The sequence below is a fragment of the Nerophis ophidion genome, linkage group LG02 (genome assembly GCF_033978795.1).
Source record: "Nerophis ophidion isolate RoL-2023_Sa linkage group LG02, RoL_Noph_v1.0, whole genome shotgun sequence".
Classification (NCBI taxonomy): Eukaryota; Metazoa; Chordata; class Actinopteri; order Syngnathiformes; family Syngnathidae; genus Nerophis; species Nerophis ophidion.
Window position 1 is genome coordinate 83,075,417 of NC_084612.1, and position 21,920 is coordinate 83,097,336.

Below are 21,920 nucleotides of genomic sequence, written 5' to 3' on the forward strand. Positions count from 1 at the left end.
GTACTTGCGCCTACCTTCCGGGTCGTTCTGCCAAAACCAGACTGACTGACTAAGCAATGGTGGTTATTGGGGTTAAACCTGGACTCGGAAGACAGGCACTGACAACAAAGTCTTCTCTGGGGATTTATTGTCTGCTTGAAAATTCGAGTCTGAGCAGCTGCCCGCGGTTGAAATGAACGACAACAAAGGTGACTTGCCCCGAGTTTCCGAAACCTCAAGATCTGGCCCAACCCCAGTAGTTACCAGGAATATTGTCATATCGAGTCTGGTATTTGCGCCTACCTTCACAAACGACAAATCTCCCGGGTCGTTCTGCCAAAACCAGACTGACTGACTGAGCAAAGGTGGTTGTTGGGGTTAAACCTGGACTCAGAAGACAGGCACTGACAACAAAGTCTTCTCTGGGGATTTATTGTCTGCTTGAAAATTCGAGTCTGAGCAGCTGCCCGCGGTTGAAATGAACGACAACAAAGGTGACTTGGCCCGAGCTCCCGAAACCTCAAGAACTGCCGCAACCCCTTTAGTTACCAGGAATATTGTCATATCGAGTCTGGTTATTGCGCCTACCTTCCGGGTCGTTCTGCCAAAACCAGACTGACTGACTGAGCAAAGGTGGTTGTTGGGGTTAAACCTGGACTCAGAAGACAGGCACTGACAATGAAGTCTTCTCTGGGGATTTATTGTCTGCTTGAAAATTCGAGTCTGAGCCGCTGCCCGCGGTTGAAATGAACGACAACAAAGGTGACTTGAGCCGGGGTCCCGAAACCTCAAGAACTGCCCCAACCCCAGTAGTTACCAGGAATATTGTCATATCGAGTCTGGTACTCGCGCCTACCTTCACAAACGACACATCTCCCGGGTCGTTCCGCCAAAACCAGACTGACTGACTGAGCAAAGGTGGTTGTTGGGGTTAAACCTGGACTCAGAAGACAGGCACTGACAACGAAGTCTTCTCTGGGGCTTTATTGTGTGTTTCAAAATTCGAGTCTGAGCAGCTGCCCGAGGTTGAAATGAACGACAACAAAGGTGACTTGGCCCGAGGTCCCGAAACCTCAAGAACTGCACCAACCCCAGTAGTTACCAGGAATATTGTCATATCGAGGCTGGTACTTGCGCCTACCTTCACAAACGACAAATCTCCCGGGTCGTTCTGCCAAAACCAGACTGACTGACTAAGCAAAACTGGTTGTTGGGGTTAAACCTGGACTCAGAAGACAGGCACTGACAACGAAGTCTTCTCTGGGGGATTTATTGTCTGCTTGAAAATTCGAGTCTGAGCAGCTGCCCGCGGTTGAAATGAACGACAACAAAGGTGACTTGGCCCGAGGTCCCGAAACCTCAAGAACTGCCTCAACCCCAGTAGTTACCAGGAATATTGTCATATCGAGTCTGGTACTTGCGCCTACCTTCACAAACGACAAATCTCCCGGGTCGTTCTGCCAAAAACAGACTGACTGACTGAGCAAAGGTGGTTGTTGGGGTTAAACCTGGACTCAGAAGACAGGCACTGACAACGAAGTCTTCTCTGGGGCTTTATTGTCTGTTTCAAAATTCGAGTCTGAGCAGCTGCCCGAGGTTGAAATGAACGACAACAAAGGTGACTTGGCCCGAGGTCCCGAAACCTCAAGAACTGCACCAACCCCAGTAGTTACCAGGAATATTGTCATATCGAGGCTGGTACTTGCGCCTACCTTCACAAACGACAAATCTCCGGGTCGTTCTGCCAAAACCAGACTGACTGACTATGCAAAGGTGGTTGTTGGGGTTAAACTTGGACTCGGAAGACAGGCACTGACAACAAAGTCTTCTCTGGGGATTTATTGTCTGCTTCAAAATTCGAGTCTGAGCAGCTGCCCGCGGTTGAAATGAACGACAACAAAGGTGACTTGGCCCGAGGTCCCGAAACCTCAAGAACTGCCCCAACCCCAGTAGTTACCAGGAATATTGTCATATTGAGTCTCGAACTTGCGCCTACCTTTCGGGTCGTTCTGCCAAAACCAGACTGACTGACTGAGCAAAGGTGGTTGTTGGGGTTAAACCTGGACTCAGAAGACAGGCACGGACAACGATTTATTGTCTGCTTGAAAATTCGAGTCTGAGCAGCTGCCCGCGGTTGAAATGAACGACAACAAAGTTGACTTGTCCTGAGGTCCCGAAACCTCAAGAACTGCCCCAACCCCAGTAGTTACCAGGAATATTGTCATATCGAGTCTGGTACTTGCGCCTAGCTTCACAAACGACAAATCTCTTCAGTCGTTCTGCCAAAACCAGACTGACTGACTGAGCAAAGGTGGTTGTTGGGGTTGAACCTGGACTCAGATGACAGGCACTGACAACAAAGTCTTCTCTGGGGTATTTATTGTCTGCTTCAAAATTCAAGTCTGAGCAGCTGCCCGCGGTTGAAATGCACGACAACAAAGGTGACTTGGCCCGAGGTCCCGAAACCTCAAGAACTGCCCCAACCCCAGTAGTTACCAGGAATATTGTCATATTGAGTCTCGAACTTGCGCCTACCTTTCGGGTCGTTCTGCCAAAACCAGACTGACTGACTGAGCAAAGGTGGTTGTTGGGGTTAAACCTGGACTCAGAAGACAGGCACGGACAACGATGTATTGTCTGCTTGAAAATTCGAGTCTGAGCAGCTGCCCGCGGTTGAAATAAACGACAACAAAGGTGACTTGTCCTGAGGTCCCGAAACCTCAAGAACTGCCCCAACCCCAGTAGTTACCAGGAATATTGTCATATCGAGTCTGGTACTTGCGCCTACCTTCCGGGTCGTTCTGCCAAAACCAGACTGACTGACTAAGCAAAGGTGGTTGTTGGGGTTAAACCTGGACTCGGAAGACAGGCACGGACAACGAAGTCTTCTCTGGGGGATTTATTGTCTGCTTGAAAATTCGAGTCTGAGCAGCTGCCCGCGGTTGAAATGAACGACAACAAAGGTGACTTGGCCCGAGGTCCCGAAGGCACTTTAGAATAGGTTCCTCCAAACATAACCTCCCATTCATCAAGAGTCTAAAGAGTCCTGGGACGGCGGCCAAACACACCGCTGTCCTTCACTACCCTCCCTTTCTCTGCACTCGCTCAGGGCCAGGAGGCTTCCTTTTTCAAATCCCTCCCCACTGTGCAGAGGGGGTGCAAGTGGCTGCATGCCTGCCATGCATATCACACACAGTGATAGTTTCCTCCAGCTTCTTTGGCCCCAGACAAGCCGGCAGTAAATAGAGCTCGGCATGGCAGGGAAAAAAAAGCCCATTAAAGAGATTGGGGCTGGGACGGCACGGCGCGGAATACAGAAGATCAAGCCGAATTAAGACGAGACAAAGCTCGCCGGCCGGCCGAAAGCGCTGCTTTGTGTGTTTGGGAGCCGGCCAATCAGACGCTCCCCGCTCTTGTTCTGAGCGTCGGAATACAACAAATTACGTGGTGTCTTACGAAAGCTCTTAAAAGATTGAAAATCTTTGGCCGGAATGTTCCAATTACAGGCAAGTAGCTGAGAGAGGACTTGAAATTTCCAAGCAAGGGCGTAGAATTGGGTAGGGACGCTAGGGACAGGACCCCTAGCAATATCCAGCCGCTATTGCAGGGGTCGGCAACCTTTTTTTGCAGAGAGAGCCAAGAAGCCAAATATTCAATCAATCAATCAATCAATGTTTATTTATATAGCCCCAAATCACAAATGTCTCAAAGGACTGCACAAATCATTACGACTACAACATCCTCGGAAGAACCCACAAAAGGGCAAGGAAAACTCACATCCAGTGGGACGCCAGTGACAATGCTGACTATGAGAAACCTTGGAGAGGACCTCAGATGTGGGCAACCCCCCCCCCCCCCCCATCTAGGGGACCGAAAGCAATGGATGTCGAGCGGGTCTAGCATGATACTGTGAAAGTTCAATCCATAGTGGCTCCAACACAGCCGCGAGAGTTCAGTTCAAAGCAGCCAGAGTCCCGTCCACAGGAAACCATCCCAAGCGGAGGCGGATGTCCCCAACCGATATTTACGTAAGAGCTGTATAATATATTGTTCACGCTGAACACAACTAAAAGTGTGCATTTTTAATTAAGACCAACATTTCTAGAGTATAATAGGTCTCTTATTCTTTGTAATAACCTTGTTATTCTGAAGCTGACTTAGGAGGGGGCGTGGCCTGCGGGGTGTTGCCAGGACCGGTCTCGAAATCAGCGACAGGTGTGTAAACGGCCCACCTGGGCCTTGTTGAAGAACCCCCAAGAGGGCTAGCCCTACACTAACCAATAATAAATAATTTCTTACCCTTAAGGCAACTTCTTGAATAGGTGCTGTAGAAAAACGGATGGACGAATTCAAATGCATGAGCGTTTTCATATTTTGAACGTTATTTTCAACACTGTCGTTACAAGTGGAATTATTCATTACCAATCAATCAATCAATCAATGTTTATTTATATAGCCCCAAATCACAATTGTCTCAAAGGACTGCAGAAATCATTACGACTGCAACATCCTCGGAAGAACCCACAAAAGGCCAAGGAAAACTCACACCCAGTGGGACGCCAGTGACAATGCTGACTATGAGAAACCTTGGAGAGGACCTCAGATGTGGGCAACCCCCCCCCCCCCCTCTAGGGGACCGAAAGCAATGGATGTCGAGCGGGTCTAACATGATACTGTGAAAGTTCAATCCATAGTGGCTCCAACAGAGCCGCGAGAGTTCAGTTCAAAGCAGCCAGAGTCCCGTCCACAGGAAACCATCCCAAGCGGAGGCGGATGTCCCCAACCGATATTTACGTAAGAGCTATATAATATATTGTTCACGCTGAACACAACTAAAAGTGTGCAATTTTGATTAAGACCAACATTTCTAGAGTATAATAGGTCTCTTATTCTTTGTAATAACGTTGTTATTCTGAAGCTGACTTAGGAGGGGGCGTGGCCTGCGGGGTGTTGCCAGGACCGGTCTCGAAATCAGCGACAGGTGTGTAAACGGCCCAGCTGGGCCTTGTTGAAGAACCCCCAAGAGGGCTAGCCCTACACTAACCAATAATAAATAATTTCTTACCCTTAAGGCAACTTCTTGAATAGGTGCTGTAGAAAAACGGATGGACGAATTCAAATGCATGAGCATTTTCATATTTTGAACGTTATTTTTAACACTGTCATTACAAGTGGAATTATTCATTATCAATCAATCAATGTTTATTTATATAGCCCCAAATCACAAATGTCTCAAAGGACTGCACAAATCATTACGACTACAACATCCTCGGAAGAACCCACAAAAGGCCAAGGAAAACTCACACCCAGTGGGACGCCAGTGACAATACTGACTATGGGAAACCTTGGAGAGGACCTCAGATGTGGGCAACCCCCCCCATCTAGGGGACCGAAAGCAATGGATGTCGAGCGGGTCTAACATGATACTGTGAAAGTTCAATCCATAGTGGCTCCAACACAGCCGCGAGAGTTCAGTTCAAAGCGGATCCAAGACAGCAGCCAGAGTCCCGTCCACAGGAAACCATCTCAAGCGGAGGCGGATCAGCAGCGTAGAGATGTCCCCAAGAGCCATATAATATATTTTTCACACTGAACACAACTAAAAGTGTGCATTTTTAATCCAGACCAACATTTCTAGAGTATAATAGGTCTCTTATTCTTTGTAATAACGTTGTTATTCTGAAGCTAACTTAGGAGGGGGCGTGGCCTGCGGGGTGTTGCCAGGACCGGTCTCGAAATCAGCGACAGGTGTGTAAACGGCCCACCTGGGCCTTGTTGAAGAACCCCCAAGAGGGCTAGCCCTACACTAACCAATAATAAATCATTTCTTACCCTTAAGGCAACTTCTTGAATAGGTGCTGTAGGAAAACGGATGGACGAATTCAAATGCATGAGCGTTTTCATATTTTGAACGTTATTCTTAACACTATCATTTCAAGTGGAATTATTCATTACTTATCAGATTTATCCGAGAGCCAGATGCGGTCATCAAGAGAGCCACATCTGGCTCTAGAGTCCATAGGTTCCCTACCCCTGTCCGATAAAATCTGCATGACGTGAAATTATGATCGCTAATGTAAAAAAACTTTTGTGTCCCCACCAATCTCAAAATCAAACCTACTCCCTTGCATCCAAGGACAAAGTCAACTTTGAATATTTACCTTCTACTTTGGTGTACGGCCTCCACTTGTAGTACCAGCCCCTGAAGGGCTTGCTGTTGTACTCGGCGCACTGCTGGGTCCGGAAGTCCCCCGTGTTGTGCGGGCAGGGCCGGGTGTTACACAGCTGGTTGAGACGGTTGGAGCCCGGACAGAATTTACCGTTGTACTGCGGCCTGATCAAAGAAAAGAGAAAACCCGCCCAGGATTAGCGAGAGTTTCAGAAGTGAACATTTGGCCTGGTGGCTTCTCTCAACAGCCCAAGGGCATTCATTGTGATGAGTAATTCATAAAAATAAAAAAAAATTGGCACCTTAAAACAACTCCCTGACGAGTCTGATCTGTCAACACCTATAGAAAACTGAACCAACATGTGGAACAAACAGAGGTGAGGAAGATATCTTAAGGTTGGATTCTAAAGGATCCACAGAACTGGCTGAGGGCATGGATTCTGTAGCCAGTCGGTATCTGGCAGTGGGAGAAGGGTCTAGCTAAGTCTTGCTTACTCTAAGTTCCGCCTACAAGGGTGAAGACAACGGATGTGAACCATGGTTCAAAGACATGGCCAGACTGGACACTTGGTTTGTAACAAGATCCAAGATGGCAAATGCAACGCACCATGGTTGTTATTCGGTTGTTGAATGCATTGCTTTTCCGGCTGGTTGTATACAATCCTAACCCCAACCCAAACTGTGGACTCTCACACTATTATGTTAGATCCACTATGGACTGGACTCTCACACTATTATGTTAAATCCACTATGGACTGGACTCTCACACTATTATGTTAGATCCACTATGGACTGGACTCCCAAACTATTATGTTAGATCCACTATGGACTGGACTCCCAAACTATTATGTTAGATCCACTATGGACTGGACTCCCAAACTATTATGTTAGACCCACTATGGACTACGCTCTCACTATTATGTAAGATCCACTAAGGACTGGACTCCCAAACTATTATGTTAGATCCACTATGGACTGGACTCTCACTAGTATGTTGGATCCACTATGGACTGGACTCTCACTATTATGTTAGATCCACTATGGACTGGACTCTCACTATTATGTTAGATCCACTATGGACTGGACTCTCACTATTATGTTAGTTCCACTATGGACTGGACTCTCACTATTATGTTAGATCCACTATGGACTGGACTCCCAAACTATTATGTTAGATCCACTATGGACTGGACTCTCACTATTATGTTAGATCCACTATGGACTGGACTCTCACTATTATATTAGATCCACTATGGACTGGACTCTCAATATTGTGTTAGATCCACTATGGACTGGACTCTCACTATTATGTTAGATCCACTATGGACTGGACTCCCAAACTATTATGTTAGATCCACTATGGACTGGACTCTCACTAGTATGTTGGATCCACTATGGACTGGACTCTCACTATTATGTTAGATCCACTATGGACTGGACTCTCAATATTATTTTAGATCCACTATGGACTGGACTCTCACTATTATGTTAGATCCGCTATGGACTGGACTTTCACACTATTAATGTTAGATCCACTATGGACTGGACTTTCACACTATTATGTTTGATCCACTATGGACTGGACTCTCACACTATTATGTTAGATCCACTATGGACTAGACTCTCACACTATTATGTTAGATCCACTATGGACTGGACTCTCACTATTATGTTAGACCCACTATAGACTGGACTCTCACTATTATGTTAGATCCACTATGGACTGGACTCTCAATATTATGTTAGATCCACTATGGACTGGACTCTCACTATTATGTTAGATCCACTATGGACTGGACTCTCACTATTATGTTAGATCCACTATGGACTGGACTCTCACACTATTATGTTAAATCCACTATGGACTGGACTCTCACACTATTATGTTAGATCCACTATGGACTGGACTCCCAAACTATTATGTTAGATCCACTATGGACTGGACTCCCAAACTATTATGTTAGATCCACTATGGACTGGACTCCCAAACTATTATGTTAGACCCACTATGGACTACGCTCTCACTATTATGTAAGATCCACTAAGGACTGGACTCCCAAACTATTATGTTAGATCCACTATGGACTGGACTCTCACTAGTATGTTGGATCCACTATGGACTGGACTCTCACTATTATGTTAGATCCACTATGGACTGGACTCTCACTATTATGTTAGATCCACTATGGACTGGACTCTCACTATTATGTTAGTTCCACTATGGACTGGACTCTCACTATTATGTTAGATCCACTATGGACTGGACTCCCAAACTATTATGTTAGATCCACTATGGACTGGACTCTCACTATTATGTTAGATCCACTATGAACTGGACTCTCACTATTATATTAGATCCACTATGGACTGGACTCTCAATATTGTGTTAGATCCACTATGGACTGGACTCTCACTATTATGTTAGATCCACTATGGACTGGACTCCCAAACTATTATGTTAGATCCACTATGGACTGGACTCTCACTAGTATGTTGGATCCACTATGGACTGGACTCTCACTATTATGTTAGATCCACTATGGACTGGACTCTCAATATTATTTTAGATCCACTATGGACTGGACTCTCACTATTATGTTAGATCCGCTATGGACTGGACTTTCACACTATTAATGTTAGATCCACTATGGACTGGACTCTCACACTATTATGTTAGATCCACTATGGACTAGACTCTCACTATTATGTTAGATCCACTATGGACTGGACTTTCACACTATTATGTTTGATCCACTATGGACTGGACTCTCACACTATTATGTTAGATCCACTATGGACTAGACTCTCACACTATTATGTTAGATCCACTATGGACTGGACTCTCACTATTATGTTAGACCCACTATAGACTGGACTCTCACTATTATGTTAGATCCACTATGGACTGGACTCTCAATATTATGTTAGATCCACTATGGACTGGACTCTCACTATTATGTTAGATCCACTATGGACTGGACTCTCACTATTATGTTAGATCCACTATGGACTGGACTCTCACTATTATGTTAGACCCACTATAGACTGGACTCTCACTATTATGTTGGATCCACTATGGACTGGACTCTCAATATTATGTTAGATCCACTATGGACTGGACTCTCACTATTATGTTAGATCCACTATGGACTGGACTCTCACTATTATGTTAGATCCACTATGGACTGGACTCTCACTATTATGTTAGATCCACTATGGATTGGACTCTCACTATTATGTTAGATCCACTATGGACTGGACTTTCACACTATTATGTTAGATCCACTATGGACTGGACTCTCACACTATTATGTTAGATCCACTATGGACTGGAATCTCACTATTATGTTAGATCCACTATGGACTGGAATCTCACTATTATGTTAGATCCACTATGGACTGGACTCCCAAACTATTATGTTAGATCCACTATGGACTGGACTCTCACTATTATGTTAGATCCACTATGGACTGGACTCTCACTATTATGTTAGATCCACTATGGACTGGACTCTCACACTATTATGTTAGATCCACTATGGACTGGACTCTCACTATTATGTTAGTTTCACTATGGACTGGACTCTCACTGTTATGTTAGATCCACTATGGACTGGACTCTTACACTATTATGTTAGATCCACTATGGACTGGACTCTCACTATTATGTTAGATCCACTATGGACTAGACTCTCACACTATTAATGTTAGATCCACTATGGACTGGACTTTCACACTATTATGTTAGATCCACTATGGACTGGACTCTCACTATTATGTTAGATCCACTATGGACTGGACTCTCACACTATTATGTTAGATCCACTATGGACTGGACTCTCACTATTATGTTAGATCCACTATGGACTGGACTCTCACTATTATGTTAGATCCACTATGGACTAGACTCTCACACTATTAATGTTAGATCCACTATGGACTGGACTTTCACACTATTATGTTAGATCCACTATGGACTGGACTCTCACACTATTAATGTTAGATCCACTATGGACTGGACTTTCACACTATTATGTTAGATCCACTATGGACTAGACTCTCACACTATTAATGTTAGATCCACTCTGGACTGGACTCTCACACTATTATGTTAGATCCACTATGGACTAGACTCTCACACTATTAATGTTAGATCCACTATGGACTGGACTTTCACACTATTATGTTAGATCCACTATGGACTGGACTCTCACTATTATGTTAGATCCACTATGGACTGGACTCTCACACTATTATGTTAGATCCACTATGGACTGGACTCTCACTATTATGTTAGATCCACTATGGACTGGACTCTCACTATTATGTTAAATCCACTATGGACTGGACTCTCACTATTATGCTAGATCCACTATGGACTGGACTCTCACTATTATGTTAGATCCACTATGGACTGGACTCTTACACTATTATGTTAGATCCACTATGGACTGGACTCTTACACTATTATGTTAGATCCACTATGGACTGGACTCTCACTATTATGTTAGATCCACTATGGACTGGACTCACACTATTATGTTAGATCCACTATGGACTGGACTCTCACTATTATGTTAGATCCACTATGGACTGGACTCTCAATATTATGTTAGATCCACTATGGACTGGACTCTCACTATTATGTTAGATCCACTATGGACTGGACTCTCACTATTATGTTAGATCCACTATGGACTGGACTCTCACTATTATGTTGGATCCACTATGGACTGGACTCTCACTATTATGTTAGATCCACTATGGACTGGACTCTCACTATTATGTTAGATCCACTATGGACTGGACTCTCACTATTATGCTAGATCCACTATGGACTGGACTCTCACTATTATGTTGGATCCACTATAGACTGGACTCTCACTATTATGTTAGATCCACTATGGACTGGACTCTCACACTATTATGTTAGATCCACTATGGACTGGACTCTCACTATTATGTTAGATTCACTATGGACTGGACACTCACTATTATGTTAGATCCACTATGGACTGGACTCTCACTATTATGTTAAATCCACTATGGACTGGACTCTCACTATTATGTTAGATCCACTATGGACTGGACTCTCACTATTATGTTAAATCCACTATGGACTGGACTCTCACTATTATGCTAGATCCACTATGGACTGGACTCTCACTATTATGTTAGACCCACTATGGACTGGACTCTCACACTATTATGTTAGATCCACTATGGACTGGACTCTCACTATGATGTTAGATCCACTATGGACTGGACTCCCACTATTATGTTAGATCCACTATGGATTGGACTCTCACTATTATGTTAGATCCACTATGGACTGGACTTTCACACTATTATGTTAGATCCACTATGGACTGGACTCTCACACTATTATGTTAGATCCACTATGGACTGGAATCTCACTATTATGTTAGATCCACTATGGACTGGACACTCACTATTATGTTAGATCCACTATGGACTGGACTCTCACACTTTTATGTTAGATCCACTATGGACTGGACTCTCACTATTATGTTAGATCCACTATGGACTGGACTCTCACACTATTATGTTAGATCCACTATGGACTGGACTCTCACTATTATGTTAGTTTCACTATGGACTGGACTCTCACTGTTATGTTAGATCCACTATGGACTGGACTCTTACACTATTATGTTAGATCCACTATGGACTGGACTCTCACTATTATGTTAGATCCACTATGGACTGGACTTTCACACTATTATGTTAGATCCACTATGGACTGGACTCTCACACTATTATGTTAGATCCACTATGGACTGGACTCTCACTATTATGTTAGATCCACTATGGACTGGACTCTCACTGTTATGTTAGATCCACTATGGACTGGACTCTTACACTATTATGTTAGATCCACTATGGACTGGACTCTCACTATTATGTTAGATCCACTATGGACTGGACTTTCACACTATTATGTTAGATCCACTATGGACTGGACTCTCACACTATTATGTTAGATCCACTATGGACTGGACTCTCACTATTATGTTAGATCCACTATGGACTGGACTCTCACTATTATGTTAGATCCACTATGGACTGGACTCTCACAAAATGCGGGTCTCTCCAAGGTTTGTCATTGTCATCCCATTGGGTTGAGTTTTTCCTTGCCCTGATGTGGGCTCAGTACTGTGGATGTCATAGCGGCTTGTTCAGCCCTTTGAGACACTGGTGATTTAGGACTATATAAATAAACATTGATTGATTGTTTCCTCAACTAAAAACACAATTTACAAGTCCAAGAAGAACTTGTTGAGTATAAATAAACCTAAGAACTGTGAGAGCAGCGTTCAGTTCTACCGTCGACCACATGTCGGGGAGCGTCTGTTGACATTTAGCGAGCGCTGACGTTTCCCACAGCCCTTAAACTCATCGCCAGGCATTCCAGCAGGACCCCCAGCAGAGAAAATTGAGGCTCGCTATTTACGCCGTTTGCCGAGTTTCAGTCCAGCGTGGACGCAGGCGGAAGAACCATGCTGATCTAAGAGGGCTCGTAAAAACCCAACAAGAAACAGAAACCCAGACCTCAAGACGGGAGTCTTTGGATTAGTCGGGGAAATTAAGGGAATATAGCATAGAAGCTTCCTGAAAAATGTGGTTATGTGCTTAGAGAAGAGGTCTGCAGTGCACCTGATAGACCCAGGGACAGACCCCAAGGTCAGACTCAGGTCCCAGACACGGTCTGTGGTGCACCTGATACACCCGGGGACAGACCCAAGGTCAGACTCAGGTCCCAGAGGAGGTCTGCGGTGCACCTGATGGACCCAGGATAGACCCAGGTCCCAAAGGAGGTCTGTGGTGCACCTGAATAGACCCAGGGACAGACCCAAGGTCAGACTCAGGTCCCAGAGGAGGTCTGTGGTGCACCTGATGGACCCAGGGACAGACCCAAGGTCCCAGAGGAGGTCTGCGGTGCACCTGAAAGACCCAGGGACAGACCCGGGTCCCAGAGGAGGTCTGTGGTGCACCTGATAGACCCAGGGACAGACCCAAGGTCAGGTCCCAGAGGAGGTCTGCGGCGCACCTGATACACCCAGGGAAAGACACAGGTACACAGGTCCCAAAGGAGGTCTGTGGTGCACCTGATAGACCCAAGGTCCCAGAGGAGGTCTGCAGTGCACCTGATAGACCCAGGGACAGACCCGGGTCCCAGAGGAGGTCTGCGGTGCACCTGATAGACCCAGGGAAAGACCCAAGGTCAGACCCAGGTCCCAGAGGAGGTCTACGGTGTACCTGATACACCCAAGGAAAGACCCAGGTCCCAGAGGAGGTCCGTGGTGCACCTGATACACCCGGGGACAGACCCGGGTCCCCGGGGAGGTATTTGGTGCACCTGATAGACCCAGGGTCAGACCCAAGGTCCCAGAGGAGGTCTGCGGTGCACCTGATAGACCCAGGGAAAGACCCAAGGTCAGACTCAGGTCCCAGAGGAGGTCTGTGGTGCACCTGATAAACCCAGGGAAAGACACAGGTACGCAGGTCCCAGAGGAGGTTTGCGGTGCACCTGATAGACCCGGGGACAGACCCAAGGTCAGACCCAGGTCCCAGAGGAGGTCTGCGGTCCACCTGATAGACCCAGGGAAAGACCCAGGTCCCAAAGGAGGTTTGTGGTGCACCTGATAGACCCAGGGACAGACCCAAGGTCAGACCCAGGTCCCAGAGGAGGTTTGCGGTGCACCTGATAGACCCAGGGAAAGACCCAAGGTCAGACCTAGGTCCCAGAGGAGGTCTGCGGTGTACCTGATAAACCCAAGGAAAAAACACAGGTCCAGAGGAGGTCTGTGGTGCACCTGATAGACCCAGGGACAGACCCAAGGTCCCAAAGGAGGTCTGTGGTGCACCTGATAGACCCAGGGACAGACCCAGATCCCAGAGGTGGTCTGCGGTCCACCTGATAGACCAAGGGAAAGACCCAGGTCCCAAAGGAGGTTTGCGGTACACCTAATAGACCCAGGGACAGACCCATTTTCCAGAGGAGGTCTGTGGTGCACCTGGGAGACCCAGGGACAGATCCAGGGACAGTCTCAGGTCCCAGGGGAGGTCTGCAGTGCACCTGATAGACTCAGGGACAGATCCAGGTCCTAGAAGAGGTCTGTGGTGCACCTAATAGACCCAGGGACAGACCCAGGGACAGTCTCAGGTCCAAGGAGAGGTCTGCGGTGCACCTGATAGACCCAGGGACAGACCCCGGTCCTAGAAGAGGTCTGTGGTGCACCAGATAGACCCAGGGACAGACCCAGGTCCCAGAGGAGGTCTGCGGTGCACCAGATAGACCCAGGGACAGTCTCAGGTCCCAGAGGAGGTCTGCGGTCCACCTGAAAGACCCAGGGACAGTCTCAGGTCCCAGAGGAGGTCTGCGGTGCACCAGATAGACCCAGGGACAGACCCAGACTTTCACTCTTCCACTGCACTTCTCCCGTGACCGTTTTGATACCGTATCCAAAAAACAAGACTTTAGCCAGATTTAAGTTTTGGGTTTGTGTTTCACGGTCCTCGGGGCTCTTGAGGAATGCTGAAAAGTCCCGAGGCCGCATGAAATCCGCCCGGCAACTGGAGGAGACGAGTCGGCGTGTCAAAGGTCAGCATGTTGACGCTTCTTCAGGAGACATTTTCTGTCTGGATGCTGAGTTCCCATGCAGTAACGCTGCAGTCGGGAAGAACGGAAAGTGGATATTCACCGCCCACACAATTATATTTTTTTTTGTTTTTTTACAGCACAATAAATATTCATACGGAAGAAATACATAAAAAAGTGGATTAAAGGAGCAAACAGGTGAAATGTCACCAGAAAAAGTCGCAATGTTAAGTCTAATAAAATAAAATAAAAACTGACAAGCAGTTTTTTTATCTTTAGAAGTGTCATTGCTCCAAAAATGTTGTTCTAAATTATGGATTAAATAACATCAAATATTCCACTTTGAATAATTTTGGGGGAAATATTTCACATTTTGTGTTTGCCGTAAAAAAATATGTTTTCTCTGAAAAAAAAAAAAGAGTAAAATAGAAAAAAATACAAAAATAATAAAAACGTATAATAGATGGATAGATTTTAAGTTCCATCCAGTGATTTAAGTGTTGAAAGTAAAAATTTATTTTCCATGGCCCTTTTTTTATCCATAAGAATTTTCTCATCTTTTTTTTTGTATTTTTCAACTTTCATAATTCAAAAATAATAATAAATGTTGTTATGAAATATTGATTTCACGAATTCACATCAAATGTTCCTTTTTTAAATGTTTTTATGGGGGGGACAAAAATAATGATTTAATTGTCAAAAGTAAATATAAAAAAAAAATAAAATATACATATATATATATATATATATATTATTTTTTAACACTTTAGTGAGTGTCGCCCTTATGAATTTTAGTGGCTTTTTCACCTGTTTTTTTTTTCAAAAAATAATAATGAATCAGAATAAATGTTGCTATGAATTATTGATCTAATAACTTCACATAAAATATTTAAATTTTAAATGTTTTTGGGAGAAAATATTTCATATTTTGTGTGTTTTGTGTGTTTAATCCATAAGACTTTTTTGGGCTTTTTTTTGTCTTTTTCAACTGTCATAATTAAAAAAATAATAATGAATCAAAATCAATGTTATAAATTATTGATCTAATGATTTCACATCAAATATTCCTATTTTAAATGTTTTTGGGGGGGGGGGGCGGATATTGCATATTTTGTGTGTGTGCCGTGAAAAAGTAAATTTCTCAGACAAAAATAATGATTTAATTGTTAAAAGTAAAAATAAAATATACATATATATATATATTATTTTTTAACACTTTAATGAGTGTCGCCCTTATGAATTTTAGTGGCTTTTTCACCTGTTTTTTTTCAAAAAATAATAATGAATCAGAATAAATGTTGCTATGAATTATTGATCTAATAACTTCACATCAAATATTTAAATTTTAAATGTTTTTTGGGAGAAAATATTTCATATTTTGTGTGTTTTGTGTGTTTAATCCCTACAAATTTTTGGGGCTTTTTTTTTACTTTTTCAACTGTCATAATTCAAAAAATAATAATGAATCAAAAATCAATGTTATGAAATATTGATCCAATGACTTCACATCAAATATTCCTATTTTAAATGTTTTTTTTGGGGGGGGGGATATTGCATATTTTGTGTATTTGCCGTGAAAAAGTACATTTTCTCAGACAAAAATAATGATTTAACTGCTAAAAGTAAGAAAAAAAAATAAAATAAATAAATATATATATATATATATCTATAGATATATAGATATATATATATATATATATCTATATATATATATATATATATATATATATATTTTAACACTTTAATGAGTGTGGCCCTTTTGAATTTTAGTGGATTTTTCACTTGTCATTGTTCGAAAAATAATAATGAATCAAAATCAATGTTATGAATAATTGATCTAATAACTTCACATCAAATATTCAAATTTTAGATTTTTTGGGGGGTTTAGGGAAATATTTCATATTCTGTGTGTTTGCCGTAAAAAAAAAAAAGTTTTCTCTGACAAAAACTGCATAAAATTTAAAAAATTATAAAAAATGATACAAATGTATAATTGATGTATCGATCTTAAGTCCCATCCAGTGATTTAAGTGTTGAAAGTAAAAATTTGTTTTGTGTGGCCCTTTTTTTATCCCTAAGAATATTTTTTGTCATAATTCGAAAATGATAGTGGATCAAAATCAATTTTGTTATGAATTATTGCTTTAATCATCAAAAAAATCAAATTTTAAATGTTTTTTTGGGGGGAGGGGGGCGGGGATTTTGCATATTTTGTGTGTTTGCCGTGAAAAAAGTACATTTTCTCGGACAAAAATAATGATTTAAGTGTTGAAAGTTAAAAAAAAATATATGATTTATTTTTTAACGCTTTAATGAGTTTGGCCCTTTTGAATTTTTGTTAATTTTTCATTGTTAGCAAAATAATAATGAATCAAAATCAATGTTATAAATTATTAAAAAAATGACTTCACACAAAATATTCCAATATTAAATGTTTTTTTTGCGGGAAAATATTTTATATTTTGTGTTTGTAATAAAAAAATTATTTTTCTCTAAAAAAAAAACCTGCATAAAATAAATAAAATAAAATAATAATAAAAATGTATAATCGATGGATAGATCTTAAGTTCCATCCAGTAATTTAAGTGTTGAAAGTAAAAATGTATTTTGTGTGGCTCTTTTCTTTATCCCTAAGAATATTTTTTTGTCATAATTCAAAAATGATAGTGGATCAAAATCAATGTTGTTATGAATTATTGATTTAATTATCAAAAAAATCCAATTTTAAATGTTTTTGGGGGGGGGGGGATTTTGCATATTTTGTGTGTTTGTTGTGAAAAAAGTGTTTAAGTGTTGAAAGTTAAAAAAATATATATGATTTATTTTTTAACGCTTTAATGAGTTTGGCCCTTTAGAATTTTAGTAAAATTTTCAATGTTTGCAAAATAATAATGAATAAAAATCAATGTTATAAATTATTGATCAGCTGACTTCACATAAAATATTCCAATATTAAGTGTTTTTTGGGGGGGAAAATATTTCATATTTTGTGTTTGCCATAAAAAATATTTTCTCTCAAAAAAAACCCAGCATAAAATAAATAAAATGATAATAAAAATGTATAATCGATGGATAGATCTTAAGTGTTTTAAGTGTTGAAAGTAAAAATGTATTTTTACTTACTAAGAATTTTTTTTTTGTCATAATTAAAAAATGATAGTGGATCAAAAACAATGTTAGGAATTATTGATTTAATTATCAAAAATTTTAAATGATTTGGGGGGGTGAAATATTGCATATTTTGTGTGTTTGTCGTGAAAAAAAAAAAATTTTCTCTGGCAAAAACAATGATTTAAGTGTTGAAAGTCAAATATATATATTATATATATATATATATACAATTTATTTTATTTAACACTTTTATAACTGTTACCCTTTTGAATTTTAGTGGGTTTTAACTGTTATTGTTAGAAAAATAATAATGAATCAAAATCAATGTTGTTATGAATTGTTGATCTAATGACTTCACATCAAATATTCCACTTTAAAATATTTTTGGGGAAAATATTGCATATTTTATGTGTTTTCTATTTAAAAAAAAAAGTTTTCTTCGACAAAATACCCATGAAATAAACAAACAAACATTGTAAAAACGTACAATTGGCCGACGGAGCTGAAGTTGATGCCGAGATTTAAGCGTTGAAAAAATATATATATTTTTTACACTTTTGTGAATTTTAATGAGATTTAAAAACGGCCATTACTCAAAACATAATAATGAATCAAAATGAATGTTTTCATGAATTATTGATGTAATAACTTCCCACCAATGGTGATGACCCTGATCTCCCCCCGGCTTCTTGGGGAGGATTAGGCTTCGTTTGATCTGGCAGGTGGTCTACGGGGGTTGGGGGCGGGGGGGGGGGGGGGGGGTGGGGGGTGTCAGGTGGTCTCCGGAGGGGGAGAAGACGTCCATCGGTGACCCCCTTCAGGGGTCTTCTCGGTTTAGGTGAGTGGTCCCCAACCTTTTTGTATCCGCCGACCGGTCAACGCTTAATAATTTTTCCCGCGGCCCGGGTGGGGTGGGGGGACAGGGGGATCCTTTTTTTTTTTTTTTTTTTCTTTTTTTCTTTTGTCATGAAAAAGGGGATTAAAAAATATCAATTGTATATCAAATGAAAAAAAATTGAATGCCTCTTTTCGGCGGCGGGTTTGAGTTGGAGCCGGGTTCGGTGGTAGCGGGGGGGTGTATACTGTAGCATCCCAGAAGAGTTAGTGATGCAGGGAGTTCTGGGTATCTGTCGGGTTGTGTTTATGTTGTGTTACGGTGTGGATGTTCTGCCGAAATGTGTTTGTCATTCTTGTTTGCGGTGTGTAACAGTGTTAAAGTTGTTTATACGGCCACCCTCAGTGTGACCTGTATGGCTGTTGACCAAGTATGCCTTGCATTCACTTGTGTGTGTGTATGAGTTGCATATATTATGTGAGTGGGCCGGCACGCTGTTTGTATGGAGGAAAAGCGGACGTGGCGACATGTAGAAAACGCCAAAGGCAGTGCTTTTACGGCCCCAATATTATTGGGGGACGGGCCGGGATGGGCACTGAACTTCGGGAGTCTCCCGGGAAAATCGGGAGGGTTGACGGGTATAAGTTAATGTTAATTTGATATTGCCTCAAAGGGCCAAAATAAATTACACGGCGTGGCCAAATTTGGCCCGCGGGCCAGAGTTTGACACCAATGACTTAGACGTAACGCTGCGCCCCCCAGGGTGCTAACAGGTCTTCACAGGCGCGTTTTAGTCCAAAAATAAAATTGGGAAACTGAAGAAAATCAAAAATATGCAACACAACAATGTATCCATCCAGTTTCTATCCCAGGTCGGGTCACGTTTTTTCTTTGTCATGAAAAAGGGGACGTTTTTGTCATGAAAAATGGAGGTTTTTGTGATTGGTGCACTAATTGTAAGTGTATATTGTGTTTTTGTGTTGATTTAATAAAAAAATAAAATAAACAAATAAAAAATGTATTTTATTTTTTTTTTTAAATAAAAATTAATAAAAAATTCTTCTGCGGCCCGGTGGTTGGGGACCACCGGTTTAGGTGACCCGGATGTGATCAAGAACCAAATAAAGACAAATAAAGTTCAAGTACCCATGATTGTCACACACACACACACACACACACACACACACACACACACACTAGGTATGGTGAAAAAATTCTCTGCATTTGACCCATCACCCTCTATAACCCCCTGAGAGGTGAGGGGAGCAGTGAGCAGCAGCCGTGGCCACGCCTGGGAATTATTTTTGGTGATTTAACCCTCAATTCAATAGCAAGGGGGCTGTGCTTCATTCTTGGTGCGTACATTTTTATTTTTTGGGGGGGAAAATTGCAACATTACATAGAGGTCTTTTGTCCGAGTTGGCTCTCAGTGCTGCTGGAGTGCTCTAGGTACATTAGCATCAAGCTACTGCATTTTTTGTGGACAATCGGAGCCTTACTTTACTAACTTCGGAGTTTTTGTTTTTTACAAGTCGATCGCTTTGTTGGCGTTGAAAATTGCAACATGACCCCAGACGTAGTTTGTCCGAGCTGCTGGAGTGATCAAGGTACATTAGCATCAAGCTAGTGCATTTTTTGTGGACAAGCGTAGCCTTGCTTTACTAACTTCGGAGAGGTTTTTTTTTTTTTCAAGTCGATCGCTTTGTTGGCGTTGAAAATTGCAACATTACCCCAGACGTAGTTTGTCCGAGTCGGCTCTCAGTGCTGCTGGAATGATCTAGGTACATTAGCATCAAGCTAGTGCATTTTTTGTGGACAAGCGGAGCCTTGCTTTAGTAACTTCGGAGAGTTTTTTTTTTTCAAGTCGATCGCCTTGTTGGTGTTGAAAATTGCAACATGACCCCAGACGTAGTTTGGCCGAGTCTGCTCTCAGTGCTGCTGGAGTGATTTAGGTACATTAGCAAAAAGCTAGCGCATTTTTGGACAAGCGGAGCCTTACTTTACTAACTTTGGAGTGTTTTTTTTTTTTTTTTTTTTTTTAATTAATCACTTTGTTGCCGTTAAAAATTGCAACATTACCCCAGACATAGTATGGCCGAGTCGACTCTCAGTGCTGCTGGAGTGATTTAGGTACATTAGCATCAAGCTAGCACATTTTTGGACAAGCAGAGCCTTACTTTACTAACTTAGGAGCGCTTTTTTTTTTTTTTAATCAATCACTTTGTTGCCGTTAAAAATTGCAACATGACCCCAGACATCGTTTGGCCGAGTCGACTCTCAGTGCTGCTGGAGTGATCTAGGTACGTTAGCATCAAGCTAGCACATTTTTGGACAAGCGGAGCCTTACTTTACTAATGTCTGAGCGTCTTTTTTCCAAGTCGATTTCTTTGTTGGCGTTGAAAATTGCAACATTACCCCAGACGTCGTTTGGCCGTGTCTGCTCTCAGTGCTGCTGGAGTGATATAGGTACATTAGCATCAAGCTAGCACATTTTTGGACAAGCGGGGCCTTGCTTTACTAATGTCGGAGTGTTTTTTTTCAAGTCGATTTCTTTGTTGGCGTTGAAAATTGCAACATTACCCCAGACGTCGTTTGGCCGAGTCTGCTCTCAGTGCTGCTGGAGTGATCTAAGTACATTAGCATCAAGCTAGTGCATTTTTTGTGGACAAGCGGAGACTTACTTTACTAACTTCGGAGAGTTTTTTTTTTTTTCAAGTCGATCGCTTTGTTGGCGTTGAAAATTGCAACATTACCCCAGACGTAGTTTGGCCGAGTCGGCTCTCAGTGCTGCTGGAGTGATTTAGGTACGTTAGCATCAAGCTAGCATATTTGTGGACAAGCGGGGCCTTACTTTACTAACTTCGGAGTGTTTTTTTTTTTTTTTTTTTTAAATCAATCACTTTGTTGCCGTTAAAAATTGCAACATGACCCCAGACATAGTTTGGCAGAGTCTGCTCTCAGTGCTGCTGGAGTGATTTAGGTACATTAGCATCAAGCTAGCACATTTTTGGACAAGCGGGGCCTTGCTTTACTAATGTCGGAGTGTTTTTTTTCAAGTCGATTTCTTTGTTGGCGTTGAAAATTGCAACATTACCCCAGACGTTGTTTGGCCGAGTCGACTCTCAGTGCTGCTGGAGTGATCTAGGTACGTTAGCATCAAGCTAGCATATTTGTGGACAAGCGGAGCCTTACTTTACTAACTT

At 42.2% G+C, this 21,920-nt stretch overlaps 1 protein-coding gene across 1 annotated transcript in view; it reads right to left on the minus strand.

Moving 5' to 3' along the window:
• The window catches only part of LOC133546652 (A disintegrin and metalloproteinase with thrombospondin motifs 18-like), a 197,534-nt gene that overhangs the window by 89,085 nt on the left and 86,529 nt on the right, over window positions 1-21,920 (minus strand). Inside the window, exon 13 of the mRNA XM_061892447.1 lies at window positions 6,141-6,313. Coding sequence (XP_061748431.1) covers window positions 6,141-6,313 — 173 coding nt within the window. The remainder of the gene's footprint in view (window positions 1-6,140; window positions 6,314-21,920) is intronic.